Below are 20,113 nucleotides of genomic sequence, written 5' to 3' on the forward strand. Positions count from 1 at the left end.
GAGGAGGGGGAAATACCTAACAGCAAATTAGTAGCTGTATACAACCCAAGACGTCTGGCTATCTATACAGTCTGAATTTCCTTCCAGCTTAAAGAAATCTGCTAAAGAAATATAAACAGCAAAACAAGCAGTTTTGCATTCATCAAATAATTTGATTCTCAAAACAATCTTACAAACGAGAGAGAAATTATGTTGGTGTGGACACTGGGGCTAAGAGGGCTTAAGAGCTTTCACATTCTCCCTACAAATCTATGGGCCTGGGATTTTCCAAAAAGAAAGTGACTGCATAAACCTGGTGCAACATTTGAAGAAGACAGTAGCGTCATAATCCTCGTTTTCCTACTGCAAATATGTAATCCAGATGGGAGCGTTCAACGACTCAATTTTCCCTTTGCATTTTAGGTTTGATGAGGGTCCCGTTCATTCAGTACAATTAGTCAAATGTTGACCGCCAAATATATTTACGAGGAGACAACACATCCAGGTCAAAGAAAGGGCTACACTGCAGCCAAAACTAACTCTGAGCTGCGGTCCACATTTGCCCTGGCCAACTCCTCTCACTTCCTTCTTTCCCCTCCACTGAACCATTCCTCCCTGGGGTCAGATTTAGTGCAATAGGCAGGTTCCTACCTTGGTCTGAACACTCTTATCAAACTTGTCATTTTTGAAGCTAAACGTATTCTGGTGCCTCTGAGGCCTGGAACGAGCCACGTTCCCTTTCTGGGAGCTCATCGCCGAAACCACAACCACCTCGCGCTGGGACAAGGAAGATGCACGCAAGACTAGTATACCAGGAACTATCTCCACGGAGTTCACGTTTCCACCTCCGACCCGGAAGGAACTTAACCAGCATTTCTGCCCCCGCCCCCGGCAGCCCACGTGACTCCGCGCGGAGGTCAAAGGACACCTTTCGGCCCTTCAGCTCCAGCAAAGGTCTTTTACTCAGCCCAGTCTCTATCCCTCCCCATCCGCGAAGCCTCTTTCTCAAACCCGGCGAAAAATCCCAGTTTCTTCGAAGCGAGAATTCCCCCATTGGTCCGAATGTGGCAGTCCGCCCAAGTGAAGGGGCGGGAAAACTTTGCTCCTATTGGCTCTTCTTTTCCGCAATCCCCGCCTCCTGCCGACTCAGCTCGGCCTCTCCCGGCGCCCTACTCCTCTGGGCGGCTTGTGATTGGTGGAAGTTGGGCTAAACTGGACTGTATCCAACCCCCGGCCCGCTTGCAGGCTGGAGTCCGGGTCAGCCTTAGCACTTTCCTTCAGTCAGTGACCAACTCCTAGCTTAGTGAGCTCTCTGCTAGCCCCTGGGTTCCCTTCCAGCCTCCTTCCCGCCACGAGAGTGAACCCTGCTGCCGGCAGGCCGAAGGGGAGCAAAGAAAGGAGGATTAAAGAGAAGAAAGACCTGGCTGGGTCTGGGTGGTGTCTGCAGTGCCAGAAAGGGAGGTGGCGGCGGCTGCGGCAGCTGCGACCACGGCCGCGCGGGACGTGAGGCCCAACAGCAGCCGACGGCGGCGGCGGAGGCGGCCGCTCCAGCGCCTCGCGCCGGGGCCGTTAGTCAGCAGAACGCGAACCCGTGTGGAGGAGCAGGGCCGGCGCGAGGCGAGACTCGGGAGCTCGAGCCGGCCCCCTTGGGCGCCGCCGTCCTTCCTCGTCCCGGCGCCGGGGGCTGCCGCCCTCGTCCCCCCTCTTTGGCCGGGCCCGCCCGCAGGCCGGGAGAGTCGGGCGGCGGCAGCAGCGCGGATCGCGCCTTGTAGAGGACAGCGCGGCGGCAGAGGTTCTCTCCCAGCCCTTTCTGCCTGACGCTTTGGCTGCGGCCCTCAGGTGCAGGTGCGTGGGGCCGCGGGGGGCCGGGGCGCTGCGGCTGGGCTCGGGGAGGGGGCTCTAGGCCCGGAGCAGCAGCGCGGGAGGGACGAGCCGGGGCCGGGCGGGGGGAGGGGAGCGGGAGGCGTCTTTGTTGTTGGCGACTGGGATGCCTCTCGGCGCCGGCAAAGGCGGAGAAGCCACTCCCGATCGCGTCTGGGTTTTTGAGAAGATTCTCTGTTGGTTCGGTGAAGGGGAGAGGTAGGAAAGTCTTCGCGGTCGGTGAGGCTGCGGGAGTCTGGGGGCGGGAGAGGGACGGACAGACGGACTGGGAAAGGTCTTGGGTCCTCCTTGCAGAGAAGGGCCTCGTTTCATTCCTTTGCTATTCTCCCTGTGGACGGAAGGATGGGTCCAGGTTCACATTTCGCTCCCTGGCTCATTGTGAGAGTCGCGACGCCTGAAGGCTGTCTCCTGAATGTCCTCGTGTGTGCCAGCCTAGACTTTAGCTCGAATCTGCACCGTGCTTGGTGATTTGTGTATTGTGGTCCGCCGCCGTAGGGTGGTTTTCTCTCGATGGTTGAACTCTTTACTTGTTTCCGAACTCTAGGGTAGGCTCATCAGGAATTGTTTTTGAATTGAAAAATTAGAGTTTTTCTTTGGAATTTTTTTAAACCCTGAAACGAAAAGTTCTGTCAAGTTAGATTGTACTGTTGTGAAGGGCTTTTGTAAAGAAGAGAGTTTAACCCTGGCTTCTTGTTTAAATTAAAAAAAGAAAAATGTTCGGAGCTTTGATCCATGGAGGTTTCTGCCAACGCCAGGATATAACTTTTTAAAATGACGCATAGATTTAAGTCAGCGTGAAGTGGATTTGTTAAGCAGAAGGATGAGTAACGGAATACAGGGAGGGTGACCTTTAAATTTTGGCTGTTAGCTTACAAAAAGGTATTCATGTTTAAAACTTTTCTGTAATATGCAGTACCTGATCCGTAAGATAATTCATTGTTTTTTTTTTAAGGCTCCAATAAATAGAAAGAAGTTTGGAAATCTTGCATCATTTAAAACTACTAGTCTTTAGGTAATGAGTCTGAGTAAAAAGTCAGGTACATGTTGTAAGAGCATTCATCTGTTTACATTAACAAGAAGACTTACAATAAAATGAACTTTATAAAGAGTTTGTCTCATATGTTTATAGCATAAGCTCATTTGGGTGATTTATCTAATATGTAATCAGAGCCAGTATTTTGATAATTATCATAATTGCCAGTGTTCTAATTTGGGTGCCCAACTCTTTGGTTGGGAGTAGGGGTGGAGGCTTATTTAAAGAAGAGCAGTGGAGATAGCCATGTTTCACCTTATAAAAGAAATAAGGTCCCTGTTGTGCAATAATTGCTATATTACTTGAGATCCAGGAGGAAATGAATAGCACCCTCACCTATATTTTGACCTCTCTTTTCTCCTGCTGTAGAATTAATAAGGTTAATTGTCAAGGATAGGATTAGATTTTTAGCAGGCCTAGGCAGTTTTAATCTTGTCACTTGCTGTGCAGTACTGTAGTTGATGAGTGGCTTGTTTCCTTGAGTATCTTTGCCCATTTTGAAATGTGCATGACATCGACAAAGAATTTTCTATTTCCTGTGACAAACAGAATTGCCATAAAGCATTATGGCAAAGTAATGTTTTTGGTAGTTTAATGAACACAGAAGAACTAGGCAGTTAGTGTCTGTTCCAAGTTTTGTCACTGAATTGGTCTACAACTCCAGGCAAGCTATCCCACATCTGAGTCAGTTTCTCCATCTGTAATATAGGACTAATAAACTGTGCATCTGCTCGCTATGTAGAAAGGGCAGTGAGAACCAACAGTTCCTCTGGTTATGTGATATTGATTGTTTTAGTTAATAAGAGTACTTTTTAATGAAATTTTGTTTTGGTATCATGAATTTCAGTTCCTTGGTGAAGAATTACGATAAAGAAACATAGTTATAATAGGGAGACTGTCTATCCATATGCCATCACTTAGGAAGTGATAAACTCAAAATTTCTCCAGTGTTAAGAAGAAAATATAATTTGGTGTCATATCTTTAGAATCAGTGATGACAAGAAAATAGAGTGACAGATTGACTTGGTTGGTTTGTTTACTGATAGATTTTATTTCTAATATATCCAAGGTTTTGCTCTTCTCAAAAATTACTCCTACCTTTCCTACCCTATTAAAGATTTCTCACATAGCAATATGGCTCTCAAACCCAGCCTTGTGAGTTGGAGAGGAAAAGTGATGCTTTACAACTTTATTACAGAAGAAATAAAGCCTAGAGAAGTTAATTATTTGAATTGCCTAAAGCTACACAGTTTGTAAGAACCAGAACTGAGACTTGAATCTGGGTCTTCTGACTTCTCGTCCTGAATCTTTGCTTTGGAGCAGTTTTCCAAACATCTCTCTAGGCCCAACGGTTTTCGCCAGCTGAGGTGAAATGAGAAATAATATAGCAATATAAGTATTGGTAATATACAATATAATGAATATTCATGCACTCATTACCCAGTTGGAAACTTAAAACTACAAAACAAAGCTTCCTCTGTACTTGGTACCCCTCTTAAATCCTATTCCCTTTTCCCCACTCCCAACCGCTAACATGCATCCTTCCGTTTATACTTTACTACATTCCTTTATATCCATGAACACTATATGGTTTTTCTTTGATTGGTTTAAGACTATTTAAGTATGAATTTTGTATCTGTAGCTTGCTTTCTTCACTGATCATGCCAGGATTTATCTATGTTTATTCAGGTAGCTCTAGTTTATTTTTACTGTCATATGGTGTGTGTTTCATTATGTGACTGTATCAGGTTTCTGTTGCTCATTTTAGTTGTTTCCAATTGTTTGCTTATTAAACAGTGTGTAGGGAATATTCCGGTATATGTTTACTTAGGTGCATTTGCAAGGCTTCCTCTAGGGTAGTGGTTCTTGAACCTATATCCCATTTTTATAGAAATATTTTACAACTTCCCCAATACTGTCCTAAAATGAAATTCATAATAATAAACTTACATTCATATTTTAAATAAAGTAATGCCCTGACTAAAATAAAGAAGTAATTTATAACAAAGTAATGTATTGCACTGTGTCAATGCTCAGGCTCAACCACACTGTAATCTTGCTACCAAGTGTGATAGTAGACCAGTAACATTAGAATTCTGGGAGCTTGTTAGAAATCAGAACTTCAGGCCCTACCGTAGTGATTCAGGTGCTGAATATTAACAAGATTCCCAGGTGAGTTGAGTGCACCTTAAAGTCTAAGAAGCACTGCTAGAAGAAATAGTAGTAGTCAGATACTTTGCACGGATAGGATCACCATGAGTAGGACAGCTGCTAAAGCAGATTAAACAGGTGTGTTGAATTGGCCATTCAAATACCAATAGAGGCCCTGATGTTGATAAGGGAGTTTCTGAAATAACTAATTTCAGTAAAGTTGGAACAAAAATAAAAGTACAGTCTTCTCTCTTTACACAAGGGTTGCATTCTTGAAAATCTTCACCTATATTAAAACAATACAAATATACTTTGTGTCAAATCCAATTTATTAATATCTGACCTTATTTTTTCCTTCTGTTGCCTTGAATGAGTGTCCAACAGAATGTTCAAAAGTCATGGGACGTGGCACAGCATTATCTTTACACACCAAGTGTGCCTCGTGTCCCTGGCATCTATACAGTAGTACCCCCCATTCGTTACAGCAACTAAAAAGCCATTATTGAGAAAGATTGCCCTGGGATATAAATCTAGTAGTAGATTGCTAGAACACAGGGTAGGAGCTGTTTCTTCAACTTCATTTGATAACTACCAGTTTTCTCTCCAGAGTGTTTGTATCAGTAATGGATTAAAGGGTCTGTTTTCTCACCTTCCAAATACTTTATAGACTTAAGTTTTGACATTATGAGGAGTATGAAATGTTACTTCATTGTAGGTTTCTTTTGTATCTTCCCCAGTTAGTCATGCTGTTGAGAACACTTTCATTTATTTTTTGGCTATTCATGTTCCTTCTATAAATTGCCTATTCTGTTTTTCTATGGGTTTATTTTATTGATTTGTAAATGCTTTTTATGTATTCTGGATAACAATGCTTGGTAGGCTTTACACATTTTCTAGTCATTTGCATGCCTTTGCACTTTAAGTATGGTATCTTTTAGTGACTAGACGTTCTTAATTTTAATGTCAAATTCTTTTATGATTATGCTTTTTCTCTTTAAAGGAAGTCTTCTCTATCTTGAGATTATAAAGATTCTGTTATAGTTTGTTTTAAAAGTTTTACTTTTCACATGTAAATCTTAAATACACATGGAGCTATTTTTTATAAATGAGGTGTTTGTGAATCTAAATTTACTCAGTAAAAATGACTACCCTTTATACTGAAATTATTTTTATGTTAATGTGTGCTTATGAAATTATAGTGATAGTATATTATATTTAGTTTGTAACATCCCTTTTTGGCAAAACTAAAATTTGGTAACTCTTGTCATTCCAAATTTTTTTTAAAATTTGGATCGAACACACACGCCCTGCATTGAAAGGCGAAGTCTTAATCACTGGCTTGCCAGGGAAGTCCCAATTTGACTTTTTTAATAAAAGGTTTTGGGGACCACTGCTTTTAGAGTACTCTGATTTTTTTTTTTTATCTGTGTCTCACATTTGGCCTCTAAAACATCACAGAAAGTGAGCAGGTACTCTTAGGTACTAATCTTCCATCATTTGCATCTCCGCATTTTACAGTTTGTTTTATATGTCTTGTCATCACTTTTTATTCTGGCTAGAATTTTTTAAATGATACTTATCCTAATTTTTTAACAGAATTTCAGACTAAATTCAAATATTTTAATGTTAATTTGACTCAGATGTAGGTCCTGTTTTGTTTTCCCAGGAATTAAAAGTGAAAATGGTTAAACAAGTCCTGTACAGTTAAAGATGAAAAGTGGGAAAGGAAGAATGGGCCGGTGTCTACTATCAGTCACTCTTCTAGGTTTGAGGGGTGCATCTGTAAACAAAACAAGCAAAGATCCCTAACTTTCTAGAGCTTACCACCTAGCAGAGGACCATACACAATATGCACAATAAGTATCTAATATGTAAGAAAGCAATAAATAACTTCTAACGAAAAGGTAGAGAATGTTAGGGAGGAAATCGAACGAGGAAGTTTTGACCTATTAAATAGGTCTCCCCTTTGAGAAGGGGAGAATGAGCACAATGTGCAGTGAGGGCATTAACCATGTGGACAATCTTGGAAGAGTGGACAGAATATAGTCAAGTTAAAACTGTGTTCCTGGCTCTCCCATTTAATAAGTTGTGTGAACTCGGACAAGTTGATTGACTTAACCTGAAGCCTTGATTTCTTCATATGTAAAGGAATGATAACCTGAGAAAAGTATTATTAAGATTAAAGGAGATAACAAGTAAAAGCACCTACCTCCTTCCCTCCCTGCCCCAGCCCCCTGCCATGTAGTTTCATGTAGCACTCTGTATTTTTATAGCAATAGAGTTAGGGGTCTTTACCCTTAAAAATACATACTGCTAAAGAAATTCTTTTCATTATGTCTGTCTTGACATATTTAACTAAGATTTATTTTTAGAATGTAGCCACAGTGAAAGAATAGGATTAAGAGAATATATGCTTGATGTAGGTCAGGATGAAGAAGAAAGAGGCGTTGAAATAACCTCATTAACTTGGTGTAGGCAAGTCTCCATTCCAATCCCAACAAACCTGAAATAAAAGAAAATGCCTCCAGGAACAAAAGTAGAAGACATTATCAGTTTATCTAGTGCAACAAATTTGTTTGGCTTCTGAATTTACATTATTCTTAAATGTGTTTTGAAAATTAAAAGCAGTTGAAATAATTCCTGTAATAAACTTCCCCCCAAAATTCCATCAGCAGACCGTAGCCTAGATTTTTTGTTTCTGATTAGTATCCTGCTTGGTGTACTGGTAATTTTTCACTCTTTAGCTTTGCCATCTCCACCCCTAAAAAGTAAAAATTATTCTCCACACATCAGCTATTGGCGAGAAAATAATGCCATTCGGTAACTTGGTTTGGCAAGCTTACATTTCATTCACAGCTTTTTAACAGACCTCACTGTCACTTTTATTATTGAAGATTTAGGGTGGTTAAGTTAATGGGAGTGAGGAAGACCTTTAAAAATTATGCATGGAAGACATTCTGATAGAATTCCCTAGGGTAGTTGCTGTCAATTTTTCATTTGTTAAAATCCATAAGAAGTTTTGCTTTCATGACCTAATACATGCGTATGCACACACAAAAAAATGTTGCACCTAAGAGATTATCTAAATGTTCAGTAGAATGAATGGAAAGGGAAGTACTCGGAAATAAGGATAGATACCAGGAAGGGAAGAGGGTGGGGGAATCAGGTATGACATGCTAAAGAGTTTAGATTTATCCAAGAGAGATGTAAGACCTATTGAAAGATTTTAAACAAAAAAATGAAATCACTTGGCAACAGTGTAGAGTGTACATTAGAGGGGTATGAGATAGATATTACTGAGTGGCTTTTTAATACTAAATTGAAAAGTGGTTGAGCTAAGATGTGGCTGAGGGGATGGAGAGGTACCTAGGAGTTAGGCCTTGATTGAATGAGAGGTCTGAAGAGAGGGAGAGGGGGGAGGAGGGAAGGAAATACAGATTTAGATATTCAGGGTCTATAGCTTAAGGGAGAGGTCTGTGCTAGAGATTTAGGTTTAGTTTTTTAGATTTAGACACCATTAGCGTATAAATGGTAGTTAAAGCCAGGGGTATGGCTGAGAACAAAAGACAGGAAGATAAAAGACCAAAGTTGTAGTTAAAGCATAGGTTTGGGCGAGTTAAACAAAAGATAAGAGGACGATAAAAGAAGGCAATTTGTAAATAATAATAATAGTATAACCTTTGAAAAGATCACCAGAAAAACCTAGATTGGAAGTTAGTTTCAAGAAGGAGAGGAGAGGACAATGGTGTTTAATTCCACAAGTGATTGTGTAAAAGGAAGACTAAGAAATAACCCAATGCACTTGGAATTATGAGGTTACTAGTAATCCTAAATGGATCAACAACTTCATGATAGATGTTAGATCACAATTCATTTTGGCCCTTATGGGGAACAGTGGAAAATGAGAAGTAAAGTTTGATTCTGAAGGATACTCAGAGAAGGTAGTAGAATCTAGATACATATACTTTTTTTTTTTTTTTTAAAGAGGAGACTCTTGAATATGTTTATAAACAGCAGAGATGAATCAGAAGAGCAGGAGAGGCTGAAGATACAGGAAACATCAGAGAGGATAACTGATTAGGCAGGGTCTCTGAAGATGCTAGAGGCATTGGAACCCTCCAGAGTATGTGTGGAGGAGTCGGTCCTGAGGGAGTGACACTTCGCAGTCAGGATTTGATTGATTTCGAGGGTCCAGAAAGGGATTATCAAATACATGCCTGCATTTTCCAGTTAGAAAAGAACATCTTTTCTGCATCTAGTATGGCAGGAATTTAGATGTCTCATTTCATGTTCCCAGTAACTCTGCACAGTTTACAAATAAGATTGAGGCTGAGAGAAGTACTGTGATTTGTCTAAAGCCGCACAACTTAGAAGGTAACTGAGCTGTGATTTGATCGCATTTATATCTAGCTTCAAAGCCCAGTAGTTCTAAAATTTTTTATTTTTAAGGGGACCAATCACATTTCCAAAAAGGGGGAAGGATAATGAGAGGCTACCAATTAAAGTTTTGCTCAGTATAATCACTTCAAAAATAAAAACTTAGTACCTATTACCATTTTTTAGTTTCTTACAAGAGTTTCATTTTTCACAAAAAAAGATATTTTAATGTTAGAAAACTGTTGAACGGATATGATCTCCAAATAGAGGGTAAACCTTTAAATTTATTAACTCACTACTTTTGTCCTTAACTTTTCTCGTTTTGCTGAAGAATGGTAAAAACTTGATTACAGGCTAGTACTAGCCCTCAAACCACCCATGCCAACAAAGATTCATGAAATGAAACTTATATATACAAAAATATAGTACATTGTTACCATTTTATAACAAACTTCAGTTGTTATAGCTGAATATTTTATTGTGTTCAAAAAAACTAAATACTGTATTTCCCCCATATTAGAAACTTCTTTCATATTTTGTTTTGCTGCAAATTGATTTCTAAGGGTTCCCATTACCAAACTTGTAAGAAATTAATAAAATGATAAACAAAAGCAACTCCTAGAAATTCAAAGCATTAGTTCACAAACTGTTTCCTTTTGTAAATTTGTTAGATACTTCTGGGTTTTGTGTATTATGGCTTATTTTTTAAATTGCTGAAAGCCACTGTAAATCTAAATACTTTCAGAAATAGAAAATCAAATTGCTCTAACAGATATTTTGTACCATTGCTTACTACCCTACCTTGTCCCACTTTGGGAATATTATCCTGGATGCATCAACTTATTTGCTTATAGAAGTGTAAATATTGCCTAACCAACTATAACAGTACATCTTTAATCAACACATGTGTATCTTATTTTTTTAGAGTTCCTATCAAAGTGAAGAACTGACTTAGTTCCATGTTCTTCTCTTTAAGTTTGAAGTTCTGCCTCTGCCTGTGATGGCACAGGAAAGTAGTACTAGTAATACAGGGGGGGAAAAAATCACTCTTCAGGGGCTTACAGTGGGGCACTGACTGATACCTTATCACTTAGGGACAATATGCTCCACCTGAGGGCTGCAGGAGCAAATCACTCAGTTATTTTAAGTGCCCAAATCATTTAAAAGTGAATGCTTTAAGAATATAAATTCTTCCCACTGGCACACGTTTCATCCCAAAAGAAACTGTCAGTAGCAGAGAATGTTCAGTTTTTGCCAATACACAATTTAAATTAACTCTTCAAAGTAACTCATGAGTACTAGGCTCGCTAAAATGGCTCCCAAATTAATCAACTTGGAAGCATTTCAACTTTTTTTTTTTGCCACCATTCAAATAACTTTTAAAAAAGGATTTTCTAGCCTTGTCAGAAGATACTCGTGATATAACTTAATATAGAAAAATATAGTATTATAGCTTTATAATCAGGAAAATGGATTTGCTATTGCAGTTAATGGGTATTAGCCAGATAAAACATCCCCAATTAGCACATTAGTAAAATGTCCATGTGGTAATTATCCTTAACTTACTGGTCTGCTTATTTAACTGCCTCTCTTAAGGATTTTAAGTATATCAGAAGGTGTTTTTTTAAATGCATAGAGTGCAATGTAAATAGGAGCATAATTTGTTAATTATTATGGTTTCCAGAAAGATTCAAGCCATAAATTACATACATTGGTATTGTGAAGCCTGGTTCAAAATAACAAAACAAAACCTATTTTAATTATATTTAGCATTATCTATCTCAGTTTATGTTCTGTCAGGTCTTTAGGTATAACTGCAAGTTCTTATTTTCTTTACTCTTTATCTCTTTCATTTCATTAGTAAATTATTATTGATCAGGTGCTGCCTGTATACTGCTGAAGAAAACACATGGTCACTAACCTCATAGTAAAGACAGTAGGCATTAATCAATTAAGCACACATGGCAGGGATCACAATATTCAGCTGTAAAGGAAAAGAACTGGGTGCTATGAGGAAGAATAATAATTTAGATTTGAGGCTTATAAGATGTCTGGGAAAAGTGGCATTGAGACTGGAATATTGAGAGGTCAGAGGGAGCAAATGAGGCAAGTGTGCAAATCCTGACTTGGGAACAGCTTTCAAGGAACTGAAAGAGGGTGAGTGAGGGAGTCTGCAATCATAGAGGTGAAAGTATCAAGATAAGTTTGGAGGGGTAAGCAAAGGCCAGATCACACAAGGCCTTTAAGGACCTGTGGAGAAGTTAGATTTTATTACAGGTACAGCGGGAAGCTATCAAGGAGTTCTTGAGCAGATTACCTTGTAGGCTATATAGAAAAGAAATTGTAGGTTAGGAGAACATATGAATGGAAGAAATTCACATTTACTCTCAAATATTTTCCATTTGTTTGTTTACTCACACGTTCTAAGTTGTTCCTTCTGCTGTGTTATTCTACATAACCCTGGTCAGTCCTTTCATTTGTAAAAGCTAGGAATTACTATAAAAGAGTGGGAAAGGTAACCTCAGTAAATCAAAGGAATTGCATGTGTTCTCATCTGCAATAAAGGATGAAAGAAATTGTTTTTCCAAATTGAACTCTCTATTTAGTATTTATTTAGACTTTACAATATTGAGGTCGAGGTCATTGAAAACTACCTGCTGTTTGATACTGTTTTAACTTAATTTCAATAATGTTCCCACAGGTTTCACAATTTTTGTTCTCTTTAAAAATGTTATATTTTAGAGGCTGTTTTTATGTTCTTGGCATTTTTAATAGAATAAACAATCAAATTTCTCTTTCTATAGGGTCAAGGAGAGGAAGGGAATTATATCCAGTTGTATAAAGAGCAACATTGTGAACATAGGATACAATGCCCCCAAAATCCAGGCAGATTACAAAGGAGAATTAGGATTTAGCATAATAAAATATTCTTGCTGGAAAAGCTCTGGATGTAATAGTTGAATCTTCTCACATTAAAATTGAGGTAGTTGGGAGCATAAGAGCTCATTTAAATAGAGTTGTAACTAGAACATGAGTTCCCTAACTCCTCAGCTGGTGCTGTTTCTACCATTCCTTTACTTTATAAAAATGAGGTACATATAATGTGAAACAAGACTTCTTCAAAAGGTAAAAATTGTATGCAATACCAAAAATCATTAGATGAGTTTAATATTTCATGCCTAAGATGATATTTAGTAACCCAGTTGATGACATTTGAAAGGATGAGTGGACTACCCATCTTTATTGCTTGCTTTCTTCCTCCTCCCAAACAAGTATTTACACCAGAGATACACAAGACATGTATCTAAAACTAGCTCTCAGATTCTTCTCAAATCAAGTATCAAGGATTTGCCTCAACTGTTTTTGCAAGCTTCTGTTCCCTTTCCCACCATCCCACTTTTCTCCAGTTGCATTACTGGGCATACAGCATCAGAAACATCATTGTTCTGTATCAGCTTCTACTAAAATACTTTTCAGACCTATTCTAGAAATTGTCTCTAAAAGAAAACAAACAAAAAAATGTCTGCAGGATTTACTTTGTTTGCTACTTGCCTCATTAAAAGGAACATTTAAGACAAAATTTTTATTAACTACAATATCCAGTAAATCAAGATTACCTTTAGTTTATTTTGTGTGGGAGAAAGTTTTATGTGTTACTAATTTGGAGAAACAATTACCTTTAAATGTAGTCATGTACTGATATTTAATTAAAGGATGTGGTTTATACATTTTGCACCATATAGCCATTTGTTAAATCTTCTGCTTTCTAAATAATGTGTGTTTGATGTACCTCCATGTAGCAGGTTGAAGAGTATGCCTGTTTGAGGTTTGTTTTTGAAAGCTTAAGATTTAAATAAATAAAATTCTTCAGTAGTATACAAGTTACTAAGTTACTGTGCTCTAAAATCATCAGTACTACCAGATTCTAATGTAATTCCAAGTCAGTGCAGGCTTATATGCAGTTGCCTAAATGACTGCATCATTCTTTATTCCATGTGTAAAGAATTACAATGGTTTTCTATACATTGTTAAACAGATTTATTTTTAAATTTCTCATTTATCTAATCCTCCTCTTTCCCTGATGTTTTTTCTTCCTTTCTACCATGTACCTTTGCCTTAGTTCTTTCTAAACTGTCATACTTTTACATGTATTATTCTCCTAGCCTGGAGGGTTTTCCCTCAGCTTTTGGAAACCCCATGGGGGTGGTTGTATCCTCCTTACTGGAAACTGATGCCACCTTTGAGAGCAGTTTGGCAGTCCATTTTGGATACATTTTAAGAAATAGAAATTTGACAATATTAAAGCGTATATCCAGAGACTTCCTAAAATCCTTGCACACTTGAAGGCCACTGAAATATATCACTTTCTTTCATGTAACAAGTAAAATTTGCCTGTTTTAAACAGTGACTTCATAATCTTCAGAAAAGAACATCAAAGCTGTGAATTTATAAATGCCAGTCCAGGTTTTACTTACTCTTTTGCCAACTGGTGGCAAAGACAACTTCCTTCCTCTTGCCCCAGGTACATAGTCTCACATTCTGAACCCCCAAACAAACTTTTTTTTTTTTCATGTAGTCTTAGATTTTTAAATTTTATTTGGTTTGGCTTTGGTATGTTCTTGTGTATGAAATGGGAAGGTCTTTCATTCTTGTTCTTTCTCCACTGGACTCGTTATACTCTCCACGTCCACACCATAGTGAAACATTTCATTCCCAATACTAATCTTAACTCAGTGATTAAAAACATGGACTCTGGGTCAAACTGCTAAGTATCAGTCCTGGCTTCACTACAGTGATCTGGGGGAAACTAAACTTCTCGATTTTCTCATCTGTAAATTGGGCTGGTGGGGAGGATAATGGCATCTCTTTCATAGGGTTGTTATAAGGATTACTTATGAAGTTGTTTTTTTTTTTTTTTTACAAGATCTAGCTGTATAAGTATTTTGATAAATAAACACTACCTCTGCTTTTGTAACCTAGCAAAATATCATACCTGCAGATTTAGATTTCTGAATGTCAAAAGTGATACTAATGTTTGATTTGTTTTACAAACTAGCTCAGCTATCATTGGCTTTTGAGTGACTTCTGTGTGGCAGCCATTGCTAGAAGTAGGTATACTTGAATGTTGAGTATATGCAATGAAGGGTATGTGTGAGATACGGTTCAAAACAATAAGGACAGAAATGTCCTTGTGCTTAGTAAATAGTTGGTAATTTACAAAGTGGTTCAGCTGATTAATTGTACAACAAAGAAAAAACATTTTTAAGCCCAAGAAGTCTGGCTCCTTTTGGAACAGGGCTTCATGGGCCCCTCATATACATTTCCATGCTTTTAGAAGATACCTTTTAATAATCTGTACAGACTGGAATTTAATTTTTTAGTGATAATTCACTGAGTAGTGCAGATATAAAATGTCTAAAAATTTTGAAGTTTAGGAGTTTGCAGAGTATATACTTAAATTTAAATTTCTTGAAAAGTTGAAATAAGTTTTATTTTAGGAATATAAAATATTTTGAATACTTGACTGTATAATTTTCATATTTAACATATTAAAATTTAAGGTATATTTAACCCATATTTTAAAAATTAACTTTGAATTGTTAACCTAGTTTTGTTTTATTTTCTTTAAATATACAGCTTGCTAGATACAGCATTTCTTTATTTTGTTTCTGATAAATGGGAAGTGAGAAATAATTCAAACAAAATAAATCTACATTAGAATGAAACTAAAAATATTTTTGTACTTTTTGAAACATTGTTTCTCCCCCAAAAGAAATGAAAGCAAGGACTTGAACAGATGTTTGTTCACCCATGTTCATAGCAGCATTATTCACAGTAGCCAAAAGTGTCCAGCAGATTGATTAATGGATAAACTAAATGTGATATGTACATAAAATGGACTATTATTCAGCCTTTAAAAGGAAGGAAAGTCTGACACATACTGCAACATGATGAACCTTGAAGACATGCTAAGTGAAATAAGCCAGTCACAAAAGGACAAATACTATATGATTCCACTAGAGTAGTCAAATTCATAGAGACAAAAAGTAGGATGGTGATTGGGAGGGGCTGGGGGAAGGAGGGAATAAGGGAATCATTGCTTAATAGTACAAAGTTCCAGTTGGGGAGGATGAAAAAGTTTTGAAGAAGACTGGTAGTGGTGATTGCCTAACAGTATAAATGTACCTAATGCCACAGAATTGTACAATTAAAAATGCTTAAAATGATCAATTTTATGTTATGTATATTTTACCACAATTTTAAAATGCACATTGTTTCCCCCAGAGTGGCCAGGAGATACAGAAATCACTCATTTTGAAAAGCAACTGTGTGAAATAGGAATCTCTCACCCCCCTCAGGAATACCTGCACTCCCCCTCCCCACATTGTCACTAGCCTATCCCCCTCCCCCAAATTACAACTTATTAACTATAATTTGCAAAATATAAATTAACATGCTTGTTTAGGTACTTTTTTAGTGGTGGGGGAAACTTTGAAAATCTCTGAAGTTTTTCAAATTATATATTTCTTCACTCTTTTACATGCTATGGAAGATTGAGTGAATTGAAGCTTTTGACTGTAAATGAAGCTTAATTGTAAAGTTTTAGAACTAGAACAAATCTTAATATCTAGTTCAAACTTCTCATTTTATTTAAAAGGAGAATTAGATATAAAGGGATTGACTTCCCTAAAGTCACTTTAGTTTCTGGACTATACTGTACTCATTTGAATAATTTACTGGGTAGAATCCCTAATTGCATTACTGGACCAAATAGTTAAAGCTGTACCATGTTCTTGAATATTTGTAAGGTATCTTCTGTTCCCATTGAAAACGGTAAATAGAACACACTTTTTTCTTCCATAGGCAGAGGTGGATGGATGTATATGGGAGAGATTGATAGACTTGAGACTGACTCAAGTAAAGTACCCTATCCCCAGAAATCCTCTTTATTTTCATAGTTATAGGAGTTCTAAGACTGCAGCCAGTCAGTCCTATTCAGACTAGAAGTCTGCTGGGTCAGCATGCTTACACAAATATAAAGGATACTCAATTTAGTTCTTTGTTCATGAATATAAGCAGTCAGTGAAGAAGCAATCTAACAGCATGAAAATCAAAGATGAACAAACAGAAGGAACAAACATCTGAAAGACACAGATGGACAGAACAAAAACAAATTTGGCTCACTTAGTATTCTAAGAGAGATTTCAGAGGATATTGCACCCGTAAACCAAAAAGTTTAGGTTTTTTTGTTTTTGTTTGTTTTTTTGGCTGTGTTGGGTCTTCGTTGCTGTGCGCGGGCTTTCTCTAGTTGCAGCGAGCGGCAGCTACTCTTCGCTGTGGTGCGCAGGCTTCTCATTGCGGTGGCTTCTCTTGTTGTGGAGCACAGGCTCCAGGTGGGCGGGCTTCAGTAGATGTGGCTCGTGGGCTCAGTAGTTGTGGCTCTTGGGCTCTAGAGCGCAGGCTCAGTAGTTGTGGCACACGGGCTTAGTTGCTCTGCGGCATGTGGGATCTTCCTGGACCAGAGCTTGAACCTGTGTCCCCTGCATTGACAGGCAGATTCTTAACCACTGCGCCACCAGGGAAGCCCAACCAAAAAGTTTTAACGTTAAAATTGATTTTATACTCTAGAATACCAAAGTAGCGATCTGTGAGATAAACTAGAAGAAATTACCTAGGAAATAGAGCTGAAAGACAAGGGAAAAGGAAAGAAAAGTTTGTAAGTATAATAGTCCTAGGATTCCTAAATAGGAATTCCTGGTAGAAAGAGAAAGAGGTGGAGAGGGAATTAAAAAACAAGAAAAATTCTTTGAGCTAAAGAAAGTCTTGGGGCTTTAGATCAAAATGACTTGTTAAATACATAACAGAATGAATGAAAGCACACATTTAGATATAGTCTCATAAAATTTCAGAGCTCAGGATAAAGGAAAATTTCATAGTGTTTTTTTTTGTGGAAGAGAGATGGGAATTACTTTAAAAAACAAAAATCAGATTGGTATTAGGAATCAACATTGGATGCTAGAAGATGTGGGCCAATGATTTAAACTGGGGTGGAAATTTTTTTTAAAACTTGTAATTCTAAAGCATTCCTAGTTTGCCATTTGTGAAATCTAAGTAAGAACTTTGCTTTTAAATAAATATTTTTGGCTGCGTTGGGTCTTGGTTGCTGCTCACGGGCTTTCTCTAGTTGAGGCGAGCGGGGGCTACTCTTCGTGGAGGTGCGCGGGCTTCTCACTGTGGTGGCTTCTCTCGTTGCCGGAGCACGGGCTCTAGGCGCGCGGGCCTCAGTAGTTGTGGCTCACGGGCTCCAGAGCGTAGGCTCAGTAGTTGCGCTGAGGCATGTGGAATCTTAACCACTACGCCACTGGGGAAGTCCCGAAGTAAGAACTTTTTTAAAGTGTACATTAAAATGTGCTTTATTTCCCCCAGGCCTTTGTGAGGGAGGGAGGGCAAATGCTTGGAGATGTATTCTAGCAAAACCAAACAAAAAATAATCCCACAGAAGAATTAAAACATGAGATTATGAAACAACAGAAGGATGATGAAAAGAAATCCTAGCTAGACAGAGCTGGGCTGTGAACTGTTCCAGAACTTAATTGTTTCAGTTTAAAACAACTCACTGGGGACTAAGAACATCTTCAGAAACAACACAGATTCTGTTGCACAAATTCGAAGAATAAGAAGTTGGAATATGTTAAATGTGATAAAAGCTTATGAATTTTCTGAAAATTAAAAAAAGGCAGCAGCTCTAGGAAAATTAAAGGCTCTTCAGAAAGTCCAAATATGAAACAAACTGAAATGTGCCTTATTTTTGAGCAGTTATCAGAGTTATAAACACCTTCACACTTGGAATTTAGTGACATAAAATATCCCACTACTTGGATGGCAGTGGATAACATTGTAAATACTTTTTATTGTTACCCAATTTTAAAAAATCAACCTATAGATAAAACAAAAATTTTATAATTATAAAACAAACTGCAAATGATATAAAACTTAATGTGAAGGTAATTGTATAGCCAATTATAATGGTATTTGATTACATAGGAAGCCAGTGGAAACTTCCTAAAGTTGATGGAACAAGAAATGGAGATTCAAGTATAATGTTGAAAGTTTTAAAAATAACCTATAAAAACTTAAAAATAACATCAGAATGAGCAGAGAAGGGGAAAAGTAGGGTAAATTCTCTAATCTTTCATAATAATGAAACATTATGATAGTGAAGGATAAATATATGAGTGTGGTATGAAACATCAGATCTAAAAGCAAATGATCGAACGTCATAATTTCTGGGATTGAACCTGGTTTGGTTTGAGTTTGGGGTGGGATTAGGGAAGAGACTTTTGTTTTAAATCTTTATTTTTATTAAATTCATACAAGCATATGGTTAAGGAGCCAAATGGTTCTACAAAGTTTGTTGTGAAAATTAGCAAGCCAGGGCCCTGTCTGTCTCCTTGATATATCCTTTCCCAGGGAGTATTAACTTTCTTTTGAAGGATTCTTTTTATATTTATCTCCATATCTCTAGATAACAGTATTTTTTTATACATCTTTATTGGAGTATAATTGCTTCCCAATGTTGTGTTAGTTTCTGCCGTACAACAAAGTTAATCAGCTATATGCACACACATATCCTCATATCTCCTCCCTCTTGCGTCTCCCTCCCACCCTCCCTATCCCACCCCTCTAGGTGGTCACAAAGGACCGAGCTGATCTCCCTGTGCTATGTGGCTGCTTCCCATCAGCCATCCATTTTACATTTGGTAGCGTATGTATATCAGTGCTACTCTCTCACTAGTCCTAGCCTCCCCTTCCCCACTGTGTCCTCAAGTCCATTCTCAACGTCTGCTAGATAACAGTATTATATTGCTACTTCTTACGTGTTGACATCCCACTTACAGAAGGCCCCCTAGTGTAACACACATCCTTCTCATTCCCACAACTTCCCCATGTAACCTCTGCCATATAAGTATCGTTCGATCTTTCTTTCAGATTAGTCTGATTCCTCAGAGAAGATTCTTCCAATGTAAACCTCTGGTCTTCTGAGTTGGGAAGAGTATCTAGGGAACTGAATTCTTAAATTGACTTTTAACCAGTACTTATTTTAGCCTGGCAGAAAGACTTACTTTTTATTTTTTAACCTCTTGTGTTTTGACTTTTTTTAAACCATGTCTTGTAATACTTTTTATAATTACAATGTTTCTTTTTAGTATTTTAGTAATTTTAATTATGCAGCCTGTGTAATAATTATTTGAATATAGTATTAGTGTTATCACCATTTACATTTCTGTCTTGACTCTGGGTCCAGGATATTTTACTGCAATTCAGTTGCCTGAGAACAGAAACTTCGCCGTTGCTAGGTGGTTTCTTACTTTATTGGAACAGCTTATTTTATTTACTACTTGATAAGGAATGGCTGATTGGGTACTTGTTCATTGTTGATGGTAAATGGTTTTATAATCTCTTTTATAACTCTTAGGAATTCGAATTGGGATACCAGTAATATAAGCCCTCTTTTTGAAGAAGATTGTGTTCATCATTTATAATCATCAATAGTCCCTAAATTTTCTATAACTTATGACTACTTTAATTATATTGTGCTGTAGATGGGTATTTTAAGGTGTGTAGTGTGTTTTCACCTGGAAAATGTCCCAGAAACAGATTTTACTTATTATAAATGTGGAGAAAATAATG

General features: G+C 37.8%; 2 protein-coding genes across 6 annotated transcripts in view; one reads left to right on the forward strand and one right to left on the reverse strand.

The window, feature by feature from the left end:
• Nucleotides 1–941, reverse strand: part of C10H9orf85 (chromosome 10 C9orf85 homolog) — a 61,322-nt gene extending 60,381 nt beyond the window's left edge. The window contains exon 1 of one of the 3 annotated variants that reach the window (XM_068552681.1): nt 631–941. In XM_068552681.1, coding sequence (XP_068408782.1) covers nt 631–732 — 102 coding nt within the window. In that variant the 5' untranslated portion in view covers nt 733–941. The remainder of the gene's footprint in view (nt 1–630) is intronic. The other 2 variants (XM_068552683.1, XM_068552682.1) reach the window with 2 other exon arrangements.
• A 288-nt stretch (nt 942–1,229) lies between these two features.
• Nucleotides 1,230–20,113, forward strand: part of ABHD17B (abhydrolase domain containing 17B, depalmitoylase) — a 36,667-nt gene continuing 17,783 nt past the window's right edge. For 2 of the 3 annotated variants that reach the window (XM_068552223.1, XM_068552222.1), the window contains exon 1: nt 1,230–1,824. The gene's annotated coding sequence lies outside the window, so the exon portion shown is untranslated. Of the gene's footprint in view, nt 1,825–1,982; nt 2,059–20,113 lie in introns of those variants that run through there. The other variant, XM_068552224.1, reaches the window with a different exon arrangement.

Source organism: Eschrichtius robustus, chromosome 10, assembly GCF_028021215.1.
Source record: "Eschrichtius robustus isolate mEscRob2 chromosome 10, mEscRob2.pri, whole genome shotgun sequence".
NCBI lineage: Eukaryota > Metazoa > Chordata > Mammalia > Artiodactyla > Eschrichtiidae > Eschrichtius > Eschrichtius robustus.